We start from the raw sequence: 17,754 nt of genomic DNA, 5'->3' as shown, positions 1-17,754 counted from the left end.
TTGAATGAACTACTGTATGAATCAACAATTCACATATGAAAACTGAACTGTATATACTATTCTATCAAAGTGCTGATTGTAAACAGTAGATGAAATATTGATGGTTATATAAGCGGTAGCAAAAAAAAAAGGGAAACAAACAAAAGGGGAAAAAAAAAGAAAAAAAAGGGGGTAGGAGAAAAAAATGAAAAGAAGGGAGAAAGAGGAGGGGAATGGAAGGGAAAGGAAGGGAAGGAAGGGGGGAGGAAGGAGAAGGAAGAGAGGGAAAAAAAATAAAGAAAAGAAAAAAGGAAGAGAGGAAAAAAAAAAAATAAGAAAAGGGGTTCTGAAATGTCCAGACAGGGGGCAGGAAAAAAGGGGAAAACCCAACCAGAATTAAATTCCTTGATTTCCCCGATGTTTAAGCGGGCAGAAAGATTGAAACAACAAGTGTTGACCAATATAATTGGACAGACTAGCCCTCCTAGGAGGAAGAAGGAAGATATATCCCAAATCCAGGAGGGGGAGCCTCCTAGGTCGATAGAGAACGCCACCATGAGATTATCTGCCATTGAACTTCAGCCTGGGGAGAGTGGAAATAAACATTTAAAAGAGGTGGAAAAAACTGTCCCCACTCAGGAGGAACAGGCGCCTAGTTTGCAGGATATATTTGTCACGGCTGAGGATGGGGGAAATCCTCAGCCGTGTGGAGCCCGGTGATGTTATGGCTGCTTGACCAAGAAGACAGGATTAGGGAGCAGGTCACCTCCTAAACGCATCCCTAACCTGACCCTGGCTCCTAGCTACATGAGCCAACCTTGATGGTAGGAGGGCTCATGCTCTGGAACCTAGAAGTCCCTGCTAGCCCTCAAGATGGCCCTAAACTAGGAGCTGAGTAAGACAACCCACTCCTCCAAGACACGGAGGAGCAGGAGTCTCAATGGCCAAGCTGCTGGAAAAGGGGAGACATAAACAGCTCTATGGATATGGCAGGTGAACAAAGAGTTCCACCTACCTGCCACAGCCTTGCTGACTGGATCCCTGTGTAAGCAGGGTGCAGATCACAAACGCATCCCCACACAGGGACCCAGATCCATAGCTGCACAAAATCACATGTAAAACATCAAACGGACATCACACATAACTAGAAATAAGCTTAATGAGACATTATGGTTATGACCACAGGGGTGTCTCTTACTGGCAGGTAGTAAAGACAGGAGGCTGCTTTCAGCTAAGCATGGCTGAAGCAACCTGCAGACCTGCAAAAGCAGTGAGGCTTTATAGGCCAAGAAGCCACACCCCACAGTCGGACACACCCAGTGAGACACACACACACTGGGAAGGGAGTTAACCCTTCCAGCACCAAAGAAGGGAAACACACATTAAAAAGGAAAAGTGTCCAAACAACACATACACTGTGGCTGTTGCCGCAGGCAACGACATGGGTGGCACTCATGTCCAGGGAGTCAGCCCGAAGGCCGGGACACTGCCACCACATGTACAACAACGACCAAACGTTGCCACGGGCAACCACAGTGAGGGGAAGATGTACGTGCACACCACACATAACACAGAGTGTACACAGACATACCAAAGTGCATTCATACTCGCACACAACTCCTAGGAAACCGCACACATAGCTGTTGTCCGCGGCAACCGCACCTGAGGCCAACTACATTATGCCTCAAGCTGCGGTTGACACTACAACCCAAAACCGCGGGCAACAGTATGCGGCTCCCAAGGAGTCACGGCCAAAACCGTGGCCGTGACAATATTTCAAGAAATAAAAAAATGATAAGTGTGGGCACTACACAAGGGTCAATTGGGGTTGTGCGTTACTTCTCCTCACTAGGGACAGGAGTGTTATCTCTAATTGTGCATTTTTATGTAATTTGTAAAGTATTGTTTTTTTTATGTAACGTTTTTCCCTGTATTATGTATTATCAGGCCTAGTCTCTGTAGTTAGTCATCCTAGACGCTAGAGGGAGCTAGAGCAGCCCGGGTATAAGTATTCAGGCCCAGACAGGGAGAGAGAGGTTGGAAGGTCAGGAGTCTGCTGAGACAAGCTAGAAGGCTCAAGCCAGAGCTTTCTCCTGACATGCAACTAGACAGTCCAGGCTTCTAGTTACCAACAGGGGACTAGTAGAGGGATCCTAGTCCACCCTTCTGATCAAGAGAGCCATGGTTAGCTCAGAAGATCTACCCCAGGGGAAGAGGTTGCCTCCTGGGAGAAACCCTGTAGTTCCCACCAAGTCAAGCAGAGCCATCATGTCCAGCTAATACAAGTAAGCTGAAGGGCAGAGAGGATAGAGGTATGGAGCAAGAATGAGTACCTGAGGAAGATTATGTACCAAGGATAAAAGCCTACAATAAGGTATCCGGGCCTTGGGGTCAAAGCCAGACAGGAGTTCTAAGGGACAGTGTACACTAATCTCCGAGGAGTCTGTACAGCCTGATTCTGTGCGTGTGGATGTTTACCCTCTGTGTATCTTGCCAAAGAACCCTATACCTGCCATAATTGTGAAATCCTGCTTGTGAAGTGTACTTGACATGTGGAACTGAGCTGCCGTCTAACTGTACAAAGTGGAAATTATTACAGTAAAGCAAAGTTTGGTTCACCCTGCCATCTGTGTTCCTTGCTTATTAAGACCTTCCACCGGTGTGCCACCGTTACAGGCACTGGCGTCACGTACCTCAAAGGGACCTTGCCCCAGGCACATAAAACACCTGCAACACCCAGGGCACCTCAACCACCACCAGGCCTGGTCCCTAAATACAGAGTGTGCCCCAGAGGACTCTTGTGCCAGCCTCTCCTTCACTGCTGTATGCCTGCCCAGGGTTTCCTTATACAACTGTGAGTGACCCTCGCTTGCCACTGACCGTGACCTCACAATCGCATTACCCTGCAGGTCTGGCGTACCGCATAACCTCTCTCTCAAGACTGGAAATATCAAGGTGGGACTCCTCAGGACGGATTTACAAATATATAAAGAAAGGCTATTAGAAGTAGAGAAGAGAACATCTGATTCTGAGGACCTACTGCAGACAATAGTTAAAGGAGGAAAATATAGCACTTAAAAATAAATTACTGGATCTGGAAAATAGGTCTAGGAGGTCAACCTGAGATGTCTGGGGTTTCCGGAGGGAGTGGAGGGACGAGACCCTTGTGGCTTTATACAAACTTGGCTAAGGGAACAATTGGGTCAGGATATCTCAGACTATAAAAATTTTATAGAGCGAGCTCATAGACTATAGGCAAGGCTCCCTCCCCCCCCTCCCCCCGGTACAAGACCACGACCAATAATAATTAACTTCCTATCGGTTAGGGATAAGGAGGGGGTATTGCGCAGGGCAAGAAATAAAGGGAAGTTAGAATATGTGGGTATAACAATAATGCTATTCTCCGATTATGCAAGAGAAACAGTGAGAGAAAGAAGCCACTATATTGATGTAAAAAAAACGCTGCGCCAAAATAACTTCAAGTATTCAATGATGTTTCCGGCCAAGCTGAGAGTTGAATGGGAGAATAAAACTTGTTTTTTTAAAACAGCAGAGGCGGTGGGGGAATGGATCAAACAGAAGATAAAGATATGAGGCATAATTAGGGCTGGGGCACATCCGGGAGGGAGTAATGCAAGGGAGAGGGCCAGGTTCGGATGTTATCCTGGGCCAATCAGGAAGGGAGGGTTAGGGACCGTTTTGTAGCCTGCTGCGGCGTTCGCTCCTGGGGGGGAAGTAAGAGGAGGACTGGAAAAAAGAGGAAAATAAACAACATTTTTACTGTATTAATAACTTCTTTTTGTGCTGCTTTCTCCCCTCCTGCTCTACCACCCCTTCGCTGCCCCCCTTTCCCCCCCGGGCTTATATTCTGTAACAGGAAATGGATAGCGACCACTTAAATTAGACCCCATGAGAGTAATTTCATGGAACATCAGAGGGTTGAGCAAGGGAACAAAGAGAGTGGCAGTTTTTGACGAAATACATAGGTTCCTCCCTGCTATAGTCTACCTACAAGAAACGCATCTGACAAGTGAGACGACAATTGGGGTGACTAGGCCTTGGATGCAGTGTGCTTTTCCTTCAGTTTTTTTTATCATATGCGAGAGGGGTGAGTATATTAATCCATAGAAACATAGATATTAATATAATAAAAACAGTAATAGATGAGGAAGGCCGATATGTCCTTATGGACTGTATATTGGAAGGTAGAGCATGGATTATTGCAAACGTATTTATACCTCCTCCCTTTAGATTAGATGTTTTATTAAAAATAAATGAGTTTGTATGTAAGGCAGGCGATAAACCACTTTTAGTAATGGGAGACTTTAATAACGTAATGGATGGCCGAATGGACGGATGTAGATTAAATAATCCCCAATCAAATCATTTAGGGTCCAAATTAAAAGATATTATAGCAGAATTGGGCTAGATCGATATCTGGAGGGTAATGTACCCAAAGTTAAAAAGATACTCATATTTTTCCAAAACTCACAGGAGTTTGTCACAGATTGACTTAGTTTTAATGGATAATAAAGCGGCACAAGACATTGAACAGGTGAAGTATGGACGACGGGGGATTTCAGATCTCAATTCAATTATTATAAACATAAAAACAAATAAATAAATAAATAGAGGGATGAATATAACTATAGGATGGATTAATATAAAGGGTATTCACGATAAGATATTGAAAGAGATTGGGGAATATTTTGAGATAAATGAGGGCTCAGCTGGGAACAATATGGTATGGGAGGCCGCAAAGGCCTTTATAAGAGGGATTATCACTAAACACACTGTAATATATAGGAAGGAAATTAGGAAAAAAATTACCGATTTAGAAACTGAAGTGGAAAAATCTGAAAACAAATATATCGATAACCCCACAGCACAAAATTACAAAGAATGGACAGATAAAGCGGCCGAACTGGAAAGTTATTTGCTCCTATTGGCTGAACAACAAAAAGAGAACTATGTAAGGGATAATTATATTTTTGCACATATACCTGGCAAAGAGTTGGCTGCCCTGGTGGCAACTCAGACTAAAAATAATAAATATATTTACTTCTTGACAGATAAATTTGGCCATAAAACTGTTGAACAAATGGCAAAATTAGAGCTTCTTAGGGAATACTTTGAAGATATATACAGTAGTAAGGTAAACAAGAGTGCGGTGGAACTACAACAATTCCTAGGGAAAATTACTATCACCAAATTAACTACTGATCAGAGAGAAAGCCTAGAAGCCCCCTTAGATTTGGCTGAAGTAGAGATAATACTGTCCAAGATAACCAAGAATAAGACCCCAGGAACAGATGGTATCCCATTTGAAATGTATGCTCAATATAAAGAAGTACTCATTTCGAAATTGCTCACAATGTGGACAGTCTCGAGGGAATTGGGAAAACTCCCAGATTCTGTCAGAGAATAGTAAAATATTATCAAGGATCCTTGCAAACAGACTTGGGAGACTGGCGCCTGGGATCATTCATGAGGATCAGTCAGGCTTTATGCCAGGTAGAACTACAAGTGATAACATAATCAGATACTTCATGGGTACCCAGTTGGAACCCACGAACTGTGAAGAACGTATGATTGTAACTATAGATGCCTCAAAAGCCTTCGATACGATAGAATGGCCCTTTTTATTCGCTACATTGAAGAGAATGGGATTTGGAGACTACTTTGTATCTTGGGTTAAGTTATTATATTCTGAAGTCTCCGCTAGGCTAATACTAAATGGCGAGTATTCGGAAAAAATACATATCGCCATGGGGGTTAGACAGGGTTGCCCTCTATCCCCCCTATTATTCGCCATAGCCATTGAACCCCTAGCGGATATGATTAGACAAGACAAAGAAATTGTAGGATTTAGGTTTGAGACATATGAGGAAAAAATTTCATTGTATGCAGACAATATTATGCTGTTTGTGGGATCTCACGGCTCACTTATGAAGATCTTCCAGGTATTTGAAGAATATAGTAAATATACTGGACTGAATATAAACTGGTCCAAATCGGCCTGTATCCCAATTGATCCTCTGAACGGGTTTGTACAGGGGCTACTTGAAATTAAAGGGAGGCAAGAACCGGTTAAATATTTGGGGATTCAGATAACATCCAACCCCAGGGACTATTTACAGCTGAATGTGCTCTCTAAAATATAAGAGATGCGGAAGTAAATAGAGGTCTGGAAAAAAAATCATATTTCGATGGTAGGTCGTATCTCACTGGTGAAAATGTGCATTTTACCTTCCTTAAACTATATGCTATGGAATGCACCAATAATAATTCCTAAAATAATCTTTAAAACAATAGCTACCCTAATAACAGATCTGGTATGGCGAGGCAAAAAACCGAGAATAAGAGCACAGATACTGCATATTCATGAGAAAGAGGGTGGTTTATCAGTTCCGGATCTAGAGTTGTATTTAATTTCTGGACAGATCAGAAACATGATAATATGGAGCCACTCCTATAGATACAAGATTATGGTATCCGGGGTTAAGAAAGGTCTGGAAAACTGTAATATTTTTCAACTAATAGAAGCAAACATTCTGTCTCAAAAACAAGTTAAAAAAATACCCCTATTGGACATGTGTACTAAATCTTGGAATAAGGTAAAATAACTTTGGTCACATAAGGGAATACACTCAGACACCTTGTTATGGGATAACACCCATCTAATGGAACTAAAATTAATTGAACATAAAGTCTGGTGGAAATATAGAATTTTCAAACTGGGCCAGATATGGAGAGAGGAAGACATAATTACCTATCATGAACTTAAAAATGAATACGTAAAAGATAATAAAGATCAGAGTTTTTTTTTATTTACAATTGAAACAAGCCCTGCGAGCGAAGATAGGGAAAGGAACACAAATTGTCCCTCTTCCACCAATCTTAGCTAATATCGCAAATTTAGCAGTAGGGAGGAAATTGATTTCCAAAATATACGGATGTTTGTTACATCATAAGACAAAAAATAAAGCTACCGCTACTCTAAACCATAGATGGCAAGATGTCTTAAATACGGGAAGAATTTTGGGAAAAGGTCATACAGTCAAAAAATAGGGTGTCTAACAGCTTCTCCCATAGAATTACCCAATTCAACATATTATATTGCTTGTATTATTCCGCTAAGATCTTAAAGAAATGCTACAAATCTAAACAATTTAGTTGCAAAAAATGTGGGGAAGAAGGCGTAGATGACGTTCATATACTTTGGACATGTATAAAGACCCAGAAATTTTGGGGGATAGTGAACGAAAAAATAGAGGAATACCACCTGTTTAAAGTCCTCCTTTGCCTTGAGACCTGTATTTTGGGTATGATTGATAAAATAGATAATGTGAAAGATCGAGAAGTAGCATCCAAATTACTATTTTATGCAAGGAAACGCATTGTAGCACATTGGGGAAATAGTGCCGTACCTACAGTTAAGGAATGGGAGAACCTGACTAGATTCTCACTTGTCAGAGAGGAATTTCATCTAGTATCACCCAAGAAGAAAAAACATACGTTTGTTAAAAGGTGGCAGAGATGGTTGAACTAACAGAGTGTGGTGGGGGCTGGACCCGGGGGATGCGGGGGGAGGGATCGGGGGGGGCGGGGGAGGGATCGGGGGGGGGGGAGGGATCGGGGGGGCGGGGGAGGGAGATGAGCAGATGAGCAGCGAGTTTTTTTTTTTTTTCTTCCTCTTGGTCATCTTCCGTCCGCCTTCAGGAGCGGACTAAGCAACAGGGAGGGTTGGAGGTTTACGGCAATATATACTGTACCAATTGTTTACTGTGCAAAAGAAAATTTAAAAAAATATATTAAATAATAATTTCTATGAATAACTGTAAAAAATAAGTACTCAACAATAAAGATTATTTAAAGGAGGAATTTGTATGTTACATTTTCGGGTGAAATTCACAAACTTTTGGGTGTGATATACCACTGCTATACCTAGTAGACAGGTAAGCAAATTTCACTAATTTGTCTGTTACATTCTCGGGTGAAATTCACCAATTTTTGGCTGTGATATACTGCTGCTATACCTACGGTAGTAGACAGGTAAAAACATTTCACTAATTTGTCTGTTACATTCTTGGGTGACATTTGACAATTTTTGCCGTGATTAAACCCCTGCTTTGCATAGGTGATAGGAACATAAATTTTAAAAATCGTCTGTTACATTGTCAGGTGACATTTTACCAATTTTGCCGTATACAAACCCCTGCTCTGCATAGGTGACAGGGAACTACATTTCAAAAATTCTTCTTTAATTGATGCACACCCCCTCCTTTCATTCAATGCTTAAACTTTAATAACTTGTCGCACATTTGCGCTTCAATAATTTGTCCCACTTTTCTGCTTGATCATATTTAATTTCAAACAATTAACCTCCCTTGGATGTGGTCTCTCTTTCTCACGCTCCCTCTCCGGCGTGGAACCCTGATTCGTCGTTAATCGTGATCAACATGGTAGGCGCAGAAAAGAACATCGAAAGTTGATAGAGCAGATATCCAATTGGATCGTGGACATCACGGGGATGTGCGACATGGTGGAGCAGTATGTGTGCACAGGCCTACACGTACTGACTGATGGGTCTGCCCCCTTCAACTTCTGGGTCTCCAAATTGGGCACATGGCCTGAGCTTGCCCTTTACGCCTTGGAGGTGCTGGCCTGTCCTGCAGCCAGTGTATTGTCTGAATGTTTGTTTAGCACGGCTGGAGGGGGTTATCACAGGTTATATTTCCCAATGTTTTGGGGTGTACCCTAATAAAAAAAAAAAATTAATTAAATTAAAAACCAGTGTAGGCTACCTCCTCCTCCTCCACATCCACTGCCTCTTCAACCTCCTACGCCATATGGACCTCGTCCTCCTAGATCAAGATTATAATTTTTTATTTTTACGTATTTTATGTTATTTTAAGTAATTTCCCTATCCACATTTGTTTGCAAAACACTTGCCATGCTCTTAACCACAGTTTGCTGGCATTTGCAGCCCTCTAGCCCTTTCCATTACATTTTTAGAGCCATTTTAGTGCTCAAAAGTTCGGGTCCCCATTGACTTCAATGGGGTTCGGGTTCGGGGTCAAGTTCGGTTCCCGAACTCGAACTTTTTTGTGAAGTTCGGCCGAACCCGTCGAACCCGAACATCCAGGTGTCCGCTTAACTCTAATTATCAGTAACTGAAGTGTTTTTGCTGAACCCTGCCAGATCCAGTAAAAACGCTAGTGTGAAAGTAGCCTAAGAAGAACAGAAAAATAAACGGTAATGTAACATGGACAAACAGGGACAATAGTGGACCTATAACAGAGTGGGGATGAGGGCCAAAAGCAGTGGCAGGTACAGGGACAATAGCGGCCGTATAACAGAGTGGGGATAGGGATCAACAGCAGTGGCAGTAACAGGGACAATAGCGGCCCCATAATGGATTGGAGAGTGGGGGCAGCAGCAGTGGCAGTAACTGGGACAATAGTGGCCCAAAAACAGAGTGGGGATGAGGGCCAACAGCAGTGGAAGTAACCGGGACAATAGTGGCCCCATAACAGAGTGGGGATAAGGCCAAACAGCAGTGGCAGTAACCGGGACAATAGTGGCCCCATAACAAAGTGGGGATGAGGGCCAACAGCAGTGGCAGGTACAGGGACAATAGCGGCCCCATAACAGAGTGGGGATAAAGGGCCAACAGCAGTGGCAGTAACAGGGACAATACTGGCCCTATAACAGATTGGGGAGTGGGGGCAGCAGCAGTAGCATACAGCACAAGAAGGTGGCAGATCACAGTAGTAGCAAAATCCAAAAAAAGCTGTGAGATAACAAGTCCCATTGGCATGTACTGTATATCCTTTAAAAAAAATGAACATGTACATATTAGTAGGCCAAGAAGCCCAATTGTAAGAATGGCAGTAGAGGTATCAGGTGGGTAGTATCATGCAGGTTGCAGCTTCAGAATATTGGCTGCAGGATGTGGCCACTCCAGTAGCGATGGCCCATTTTGCAGAATATTGTGGTGTGGCAGTACACTACAGTATGATCATTAGTCATCAAAGAATGATTGATTTATTCTGTTGCATCAGGCACCGGCGTCTGGAAATCCTGGTTGATCCACGCCTGATTCATCCCCCCGCTGCACTGAACACCTGCTCTGATGCCACACTACTGGCCGGGCAGGAAAGCATGCCCATGGCAATCTTGGCCAGTTGCGGCCACACTTTAAGTTTTCATGTATAGGACATCTTGAATCATGGGTGACAGGGTGCAGTCCAAGTATCCCACCACCTGCTGGTTGAGGATCTGCTGCATCTCCTGTTGCTGCTGGGTGGTTTCTTCAGTAGGCGGCTGAAGAAAACGTCTCATCAAAGAATCCAGACTCAAGATGCTGCGTTTGTAGCCGGTACTGCTCTGCCCCCCCCCCCCCCCTAGTCATGACATTAGAGTATGAACGCAGAGGGTCCATCCAGTCAGACTTTCATGAAGACGGGTGATGGTGCTTGTAGGCATTAGTGTTGAGCGGCATAGGCAATATTCGTTTTCACGATATTTCACACATTTTTTGCATAATATTCGCAATAAATTCGCAATCTCTAGAATTCGTGATCTCCAGTCTTTTTTGCGATTGCGCAAATCGGCACTAATGATGTGCATATTTTTTTCGCAATACATGCAAATTCAAATTGTGGTACACTAAGTATTGTTGTGACATCACAGTACTATGCCTGTAGCATGTATGTATGGACAGCAGAGAAACAGTAATTCCTATCACACTAATTAACACCCTGCACTGGAAGCTATCAGCTACACTATCTCACTATCTAACCTGCACTGACTATCTCCCACTATCTGTATAATATTCGCAATAAATTCGCAATCTCTAGAATTCGTGATCTCCAGTCTTTTTTGCGATTGCGCAAATCGGCACTAATGATGTGCATATTTTTTTCGCAATACATGCAAATTCAAATTGTGGTACACTAAGTATTGTTGTGACATCACAGTACTATGCCTGTAGTATGTATGTATGGACAGCAGAGAAACAGTAATTCCTATCACACTAATTAACACCCTGCACTGGAAGCTATCAGCTACACTATCTCACTATCTAACCTGCACTGACTATCTCCCACTATCTGTATTTTATATATGAGCTAACTAACTATCTAATGTAATTGGATAAGGAATAGGATCCAGATAAAAGCACAGAGGACAGCAATGTCACTGCTCTCTCTCTCTCAGAACTGCTAAAAAACTGCAGAAAATGGCTACTGGGGAGTTTCTTATATAGTAAAGAGGTAGGCAACTTTCCCATTAGTTGCTAGTGATGTTGCTAAGTTCTGACAAAGATATTGCAGCCTTCTCATTGGCCCACAAGCAAGAAGGGAGGTTACTGATGAAAAAAAAAAATCTAGAATATTCATGATTCCGAAGATATAGCACTATATTCTACATCTTCGCGAATTCTCGAAGTGCCGATTTTCGCAATAAAAATTTGCGATTAGAATATTTGCGATCAAAACTAGTAGGAATCAACCGACTACATAGCATGTCTCTATAGTAGTCCATTTTTGCATCCCTCTCAGAAGGTCTAAATACCCCCATTTTTGACCAGTAGCGAGGGTCTAGCAATGTGGACAGCCAGTAGTCATCCCTCTTCCGATTCCTGACAATGTGGATGTCACTACACAAACATGAAAGCATCCATCTGGCCAGGGGCTTAACTACCATAGCGGCAGACCAGGTGACTGCTATGGGGCCTAGGGCAAGAGTCGTAGTTGGGATTATCTCCTCTTCTACTGGAGGTGAAAACTTGGTCAGGACTCTATCCTCTAAAGCAGGCATGCTCAACCTGCGGCCCTCCAGCTGTTGTAAAACTACAACTCCCACAATGCCCTGCTGTGGGATGATAACTGTAGGCTGTCTGGGTATGCTGGGAGTTGTAGTTTTGCAACAGCTGGAGGGCCGCAGGTTGAGCATGCCTGCTCTAAAGGAACAACTTTTAGCAAATGAGGGAGTGGAAAAAATGGCTCAAGGGTCATTGAAAAGGGTTTAGGCAGAAACCCTTCAGTCCAGTGTGGGGGGCTTGGTTTGATCCTTGCTATGGGGCCCTTACTTCTCTATGTACGCCACTGCATCTGGCCATTTGTGCAAGAGACTCAGAGGGCCTCCCTGCCTCCATCTTTACTGCATACTGCTGCAGCGTCCCACTCAGGACATGTGGGAACTGCAAAATAACTGTAAACTATTACCGTGTTGTATGTCATTCTGCATTACATCACCTGTTGTATCCCTGTTCATAGGCTGGTTAGGTGTGTTTTATACATCCCACCACTAGAGGGGGATATCACTCAGTCTATATAAATACCTTAGTCAGGCCTAGTGTGGGTTGTTGTTGGTGGGAGTTATTCAATTCAGTTAAGACTACACATCACAGAGTAGTGAGTGGAGTCAGAAGCGACAATGTGGTAGTGCCAAGGTATGAGGAGCAGGAGAGCGTTTTCCTCCTGTGGTCCTCTTAGATCCTTTCATCCTACAACCAGAGGATAGAGTTTCGTCCCTGGAAGAAATCCAAGCAGAGAGACATCGGTGATAACAGCCACTATCTAAGGCTTAACGGGCACCTTTGCACATGGTGGAGGACAATCTGGCTACAGGCGGCCTCACCATAAAGTATAGAAGACAGATTAGCTACCTGTTCAAGAGCTTGGAAGATACAGAAATTATAGGACTAAGCATACCCGAAAAGAGTACTACTGAACCACAGCCTGAGTCAGGACCTAGCCAAGACCTATTAACAGTTGATCAACAGAATTCCTCTATATACCCAGAGACTGTATTCTGTCTGGATGTTTATGCTGCAACTAAAACCAGCTACAGTAAAAGTTGTGAGTTGTATCCTACCACTATCTACCTCATTCTTCAATACTACCACTACAACTGGTTGTACCACCATAAACGGTACTGGCGTCACGACAAATACCACCAAGGGACCCAGCCGCCACAAGCACCCTAAACACCGCTGTCATCAAGGGCACCTCAACCTCCATCTTGGCTGGTGCTCCCCTATCACAGAGTGTGCCCCGGAAGGTTTCGTGCTGTCTTCCTCATCACTGTGCTGCCGGCCCTGGGAGGCTTTCTGCTAACCGTGAGTAAACCAATGAACTGTATTACTACTCCCCCTCATCGGCCCACCGTGCACCTCACGTGTCGTCCCTGCGGTTCTGGCATGTCGCACTGCCACGGTCTGTCAAGGTCATCTGTGTCATTTATGTCGTCACCCTCCAGCTCCTCATGCTCCTTCTGCTCCACTCCTGATGTTTGGGCAGATAATCCAGCTAGTTGTGTGTAAAATTCCTACATTGAAGCAGGACCGTCGGGCCAACAGTAGCATCCTGGCCGCAGCCACCATTTTAGAAAGAAAATTTTTTTATTACCACGATGCAAGATGAAATTTGGATTCATGGCGAATGAAATTTTTCCTAAAGGTCGAATTTAATTCCACTTCGGATGCTTTGATTCACTCAACACTAGTTATATTGCTTCCCTTCAGCAGAACCTATGGGTGAGAATACTGGGGGAGATTTATCAAAGTGGTGTAAAGCAAAACTGGCTTAGCTGGCTTAGTTGCCAATAGCAACCAATCAGATTCCACCTTTCATTTTCCAAAGGAGCTGTGAAAAATGAAAGGAAGAATCTGATTGGATGCTATGGGCAACTAAGCCAGGTCTACTTTACACCACTTTGATAAATCTTCCCCACTGACTAAATTTGAACTGAAACAGAGTAGCAGTGCAAGAATAAAGTAGATAAAGATATACTGCCTAAACATTTTCTAAATCTGCTTCATATCTTTTGTACAGTAGAAATTACGAGAATGACAGTAGGTTTCCCCCAATATGTGGACAAATCCTTTACCTGTTTCCTTCTGTGTCTACATGAAGTTTTGTTGCATGGCTCCAATCAAATGCTCCTGTACGTGTGTCCACCCATCTTTTCAGCTCCATGATGCATCGGTCACTGACCTTGAGCACTATGATGTCTTTGAAAAACTCACAGCATGAATACAGATGATAAGGTATAGAACCAATGCTGAGGTCAATCAAGATATCTCCTTTAATATGACCTGCAGGAAATTTTTCAAAATATTGAAATTTCCAACATATCTGTAAAAACCTGAAACATATTGTGGATTAACAATGACTTACTGTCTATGTGTCTACATTACATCTATATTCCAGAAAAATATTCAAACATGAATTTCCAAATGTCCAAAAATAAGGACAGCAGCAAAATCTTTAAATGTTCTTGTAGATTTGGTGATATTATTATTATTATTATTATTATTATTATTATTATTATTATTATTGTTAACGTTGTTTTTTCACATTTGGCTCCCTTGAAAAATACACAGATCCCAAAGTTACCTTTTGCGGGGACACTTAAATATCATCTATAATCTCTTTGGAACTCGAAGGGTACATCCACACTTCAAGGTTTCCTAAAGCAGTTTAGGAAGCCATATTAAAGAGTGGACCGTAACAGAAGAGAAAGAAAGATACTAAGCTGTATAATACACCTAGCAAGCAATGCTGTACTCCTTGCTCTTAAGCCTGCACTGTATCATCCCTGCACCGTACTGTTACTGCGCTGAGTTTTAACCCTTTCTGGACCTCTGCTGTAGATATATGGCAGAAGTCCTGTCTTTAAAGGCATTGATTCACTATTTATTTGTCACTTCACCTCACAAAAAATTGAACAAAAAGTGATCAAAAAGTCATACACACTCCAAAATTTAAAGAAAAACGACAGATCATCGTGCAATAAATAAGCCCTCACACAACTCCGCAGACTTAAAACATAAAATCGCAGGGTCCTGAATGGGGTTAACTACCTACACTCCAAAGTCGCTTCCTTCATAACTTCGGAATAATACTGTACGGAGATCTGTCGGAACTGAAGCCAAGCTCAGTTTCAAGTTTCAAAGTGGTTTTCCACTTTAAAATCAATTACCGAAGTTATAATAAATGAAATGTGGAGGGGCACTCGTTAGATGGGAATAGGTGATAAAACACTTGCATAAAATAATCGCATAAAATAGTTATTTAATACTCTATATATAGTAGTACATAAAGCTAAAATGACATAAAACCAGCAATATTAAAATATCTGACATGTAGTGGTGCAACTAATTGGAATGAAAATCTTGCAGACCCCCGTATGTCTCACAAGTTCGCAATCACCACATAAAACCACAAAAAATGCTGCTTGATGGTAGGATATTACCATAAATATTGCACGAGCCCGCTATGTCCCATAGGTAATATGGTAGACAGAATCCGGATGAATGACAATAGCTTAATAGCAGCAGGATCGTAATCCTGAATAGTGTATTTGATGGAGGGTATACTCCTCTTCAATTCAGGTACACAGTATCTAATAAGCAGTACTATGATGGTACATTACCGCTCCTGAGCTCTCCGGTTATCGGTTGTGGAAGTTCCTTAGTTTGGCTTACCCAGCGCGGCATCCCGCGTGGTTTCTGAGTCGAACGTAGCATCCTACGTGACTCTGCAGCCATATCCTGAAGTAGGTCTTCAGTTTCCTGGGTCCTAAATTCCCTCTGCCTCCGCTACCATTGACTTGGAGGTAAAGATATCAACGGGAATGTAGCATCAAATGTTCACAAATAAATTAATGAGCAAAAAGTCTAATGTCCAGCACCAAACGCGTTTCAGGGTCTACAGCCCTTCATCAGGGGCTATAACATTAGACTACTTGTATGGGCTTTATATACCACAAGGTCTTTGGGATAATAGGGGTTGTCATAAATCCTGGAACCGGATTCGGTATTATGTGAATAAATCTCAAGTTCATTTGCAGCACCTAATAAACATATGGATAGAAACTCATATGCATATATAATACATTTGCACAAATATTCAAATATTAATTACCAAATACATAAAATGTATAAAATTTAAAAACCGCATATAAAACGCATAAAAACCGCATATAAGACCAATGATTGAATATATATACATTAATACATTATATCTTAATCCATGTTTGATTTCATATTCATATTCCAATGTTGTGTGGATTGAGGGGAGAGTCCTGTAGGGAGGTGAGGTCAAAGTGCTAGAAAAACAGCCTGACTTTGACCCCACATCACCGCAGGACACGCCCCCATATTTATAGGAAGCCGAATAATTTGATTTTGGCATTGAGGCCCTTGGGCAATAGTGAGTCAAACTCAAAAATTCTCCTTGATTCTAGTCTGGACATATGCATGATATGATTGCTTCCTCTCCATGGGCGTTTAACTTTTTCCAATGCACAGAATCTGAGGAAAGATGGATCGCAATTATGGACTCGCTTAAAATGACTAGAGAGGGAGTGTAGTTCATAACCCTTTTTAATATTCGAGATGTGTTCTGACACTCTTTTCTTTAACGTTCTCTTTGTCCTCCCAATATATTGTTTATTACATGTACACTCAAGAAGGTAGATCACATCTCTAGAGTTACATGTTAAGGCGTCACTAATTGGTAGTTTAAAATAATTCTGTGTGGAACTAAGCTCCATGGTTTTCTTAGGAAAAGAAGTGGTTTTACAATTGTTGCACTGACCGCATCTGAAAAAAACCTTGATTGTCAACCAATTAGATCCACTTGATGCTGTCAGTGTCTTTTTTACTGTGGGGGCTACTGTGGACGCAAGGTTATTTGCCTTAGTATATGTAATTTTTGGCTCGGGTCTCAGGAGGGGACCTACTGTTTTATCTTCCAATAGAATATGCCAATACTTTTTAATAATCCTTTCCATTTGATAATATTGAGAGTGGAAAGGTAGTATTCATCTTAATGTGTCATCCATTTGTGGAACCTTATCTTCCAAAAATTATTTTCGATCCATACTCCTCACCTTGTCTAGAGCTTTTCCAACTACTTTCATAGGATATTCTCTATCTAGAAATTGTTGGCTCAAGGTCTTAGCTTCTTCTTCAAACTTTTAGTTTTCTGTACAGTTGCGTTTAAGCCGTCTAAACTGGCCTGTCGGTATATTTATGAGCCATCGTGGAAGATGACAGCTTGTAAAACGTATGTAGCTATTTCTCGCCACCGGTTTGAAGTATGTATTGCAGCAATTTTTGTTCCTTTTCTAACAATATTCAGATCTAAGAATTCCACCTCCTCCTTGCTCATCTTTGGTGTAAATATCAGGCCCCTATTATTTACATTAATTTCTGACAAGAATATATCCAGGGATTCCTCACTATCCTACCAAACAAATAAAATGTCATCTATAAACCGTCGCCAGAGCACCAGACTCGTCCCCAGTTTGGTTGAGATATGATCCTCCTCCCAATTAGCCAAAAATAGATTGGCATAACTGGGGGCGAATCTGGTGCCCATAGCGGTGATGGTCAACTGTATGTAAAAATCTTCCTCAAAAACAAAATAGTTATGCCGGAGAATGTACTCAACTCCTTCCATCAGGAATTGAAGCTGATCACTTGGTATTTCTATCATATCTCTTCCTAGTTGTTTTGCTAATGCTTCCATACCCTGTTCATGATTAATGATTGTATACAAGGAACTTACATCTACTGTACATATATTTGCATAATACTCCTTCCCTCTACAAAGGGCAACCAGTGAAGTGAGAGTTTAGTAAGAGAGAGACCAATTACAGTAGTCAAGACGAGAATTTATCAAGGCAACGAAAGTTTTGGCCATTTCCAGCGTAAGAAAAGGGCAGATTATGGAGATGTTTTTGAGGTGCAGACAA

The 17,754-nt window shown here is 42.1% G+C and overlaps 1 protein-coding gene across 1 annotated transcript in view; it reads right to left on the bottom strand.

Annotated features, from left to right (window-relative positions):
- Positions 1–525: 525 nt before the first annotated feature.
- The window catches only part of LOC120999325 (nicotinamide N-methyltransferase-like), a 38,289-nt gene continuing 21,060 nt past the window's right edge, over positions 526–17,754 (bottom strand). Inside the window, exons 2-3 of the mRNA XM_040430197.1 lie at positions 13,879–14,086; positions 526–562 (exon numbers count right to left, since the gene is read on the bottom strand). Of these exons, the coding sequence (XP_040286131.1) occupies positions 541–562; positions 13,879–14,086 (230 nt within the window). The 3' untranslated portion in view covers positions 526–540. The remainder of the gene's footprint in view (positions 563–13,878; positions 14,087–17,754) is intronic.

The sequence above is a fragment of the Bufo bufo genome, chromosome 1 (assembly GCF_905171765.1).
Source record: "Bufo bufo chromosome 1, aBufBuf1.1, whole genome shotgun sequence".
NCBI lineage: Eukaryota > Metazoa > Chordata > Amphibia > Anura > Bufonidae > Bufo > Bufo bufo.
This window is presented reverse-complemented; position numbering and strand designations above follow the sequence as displayed.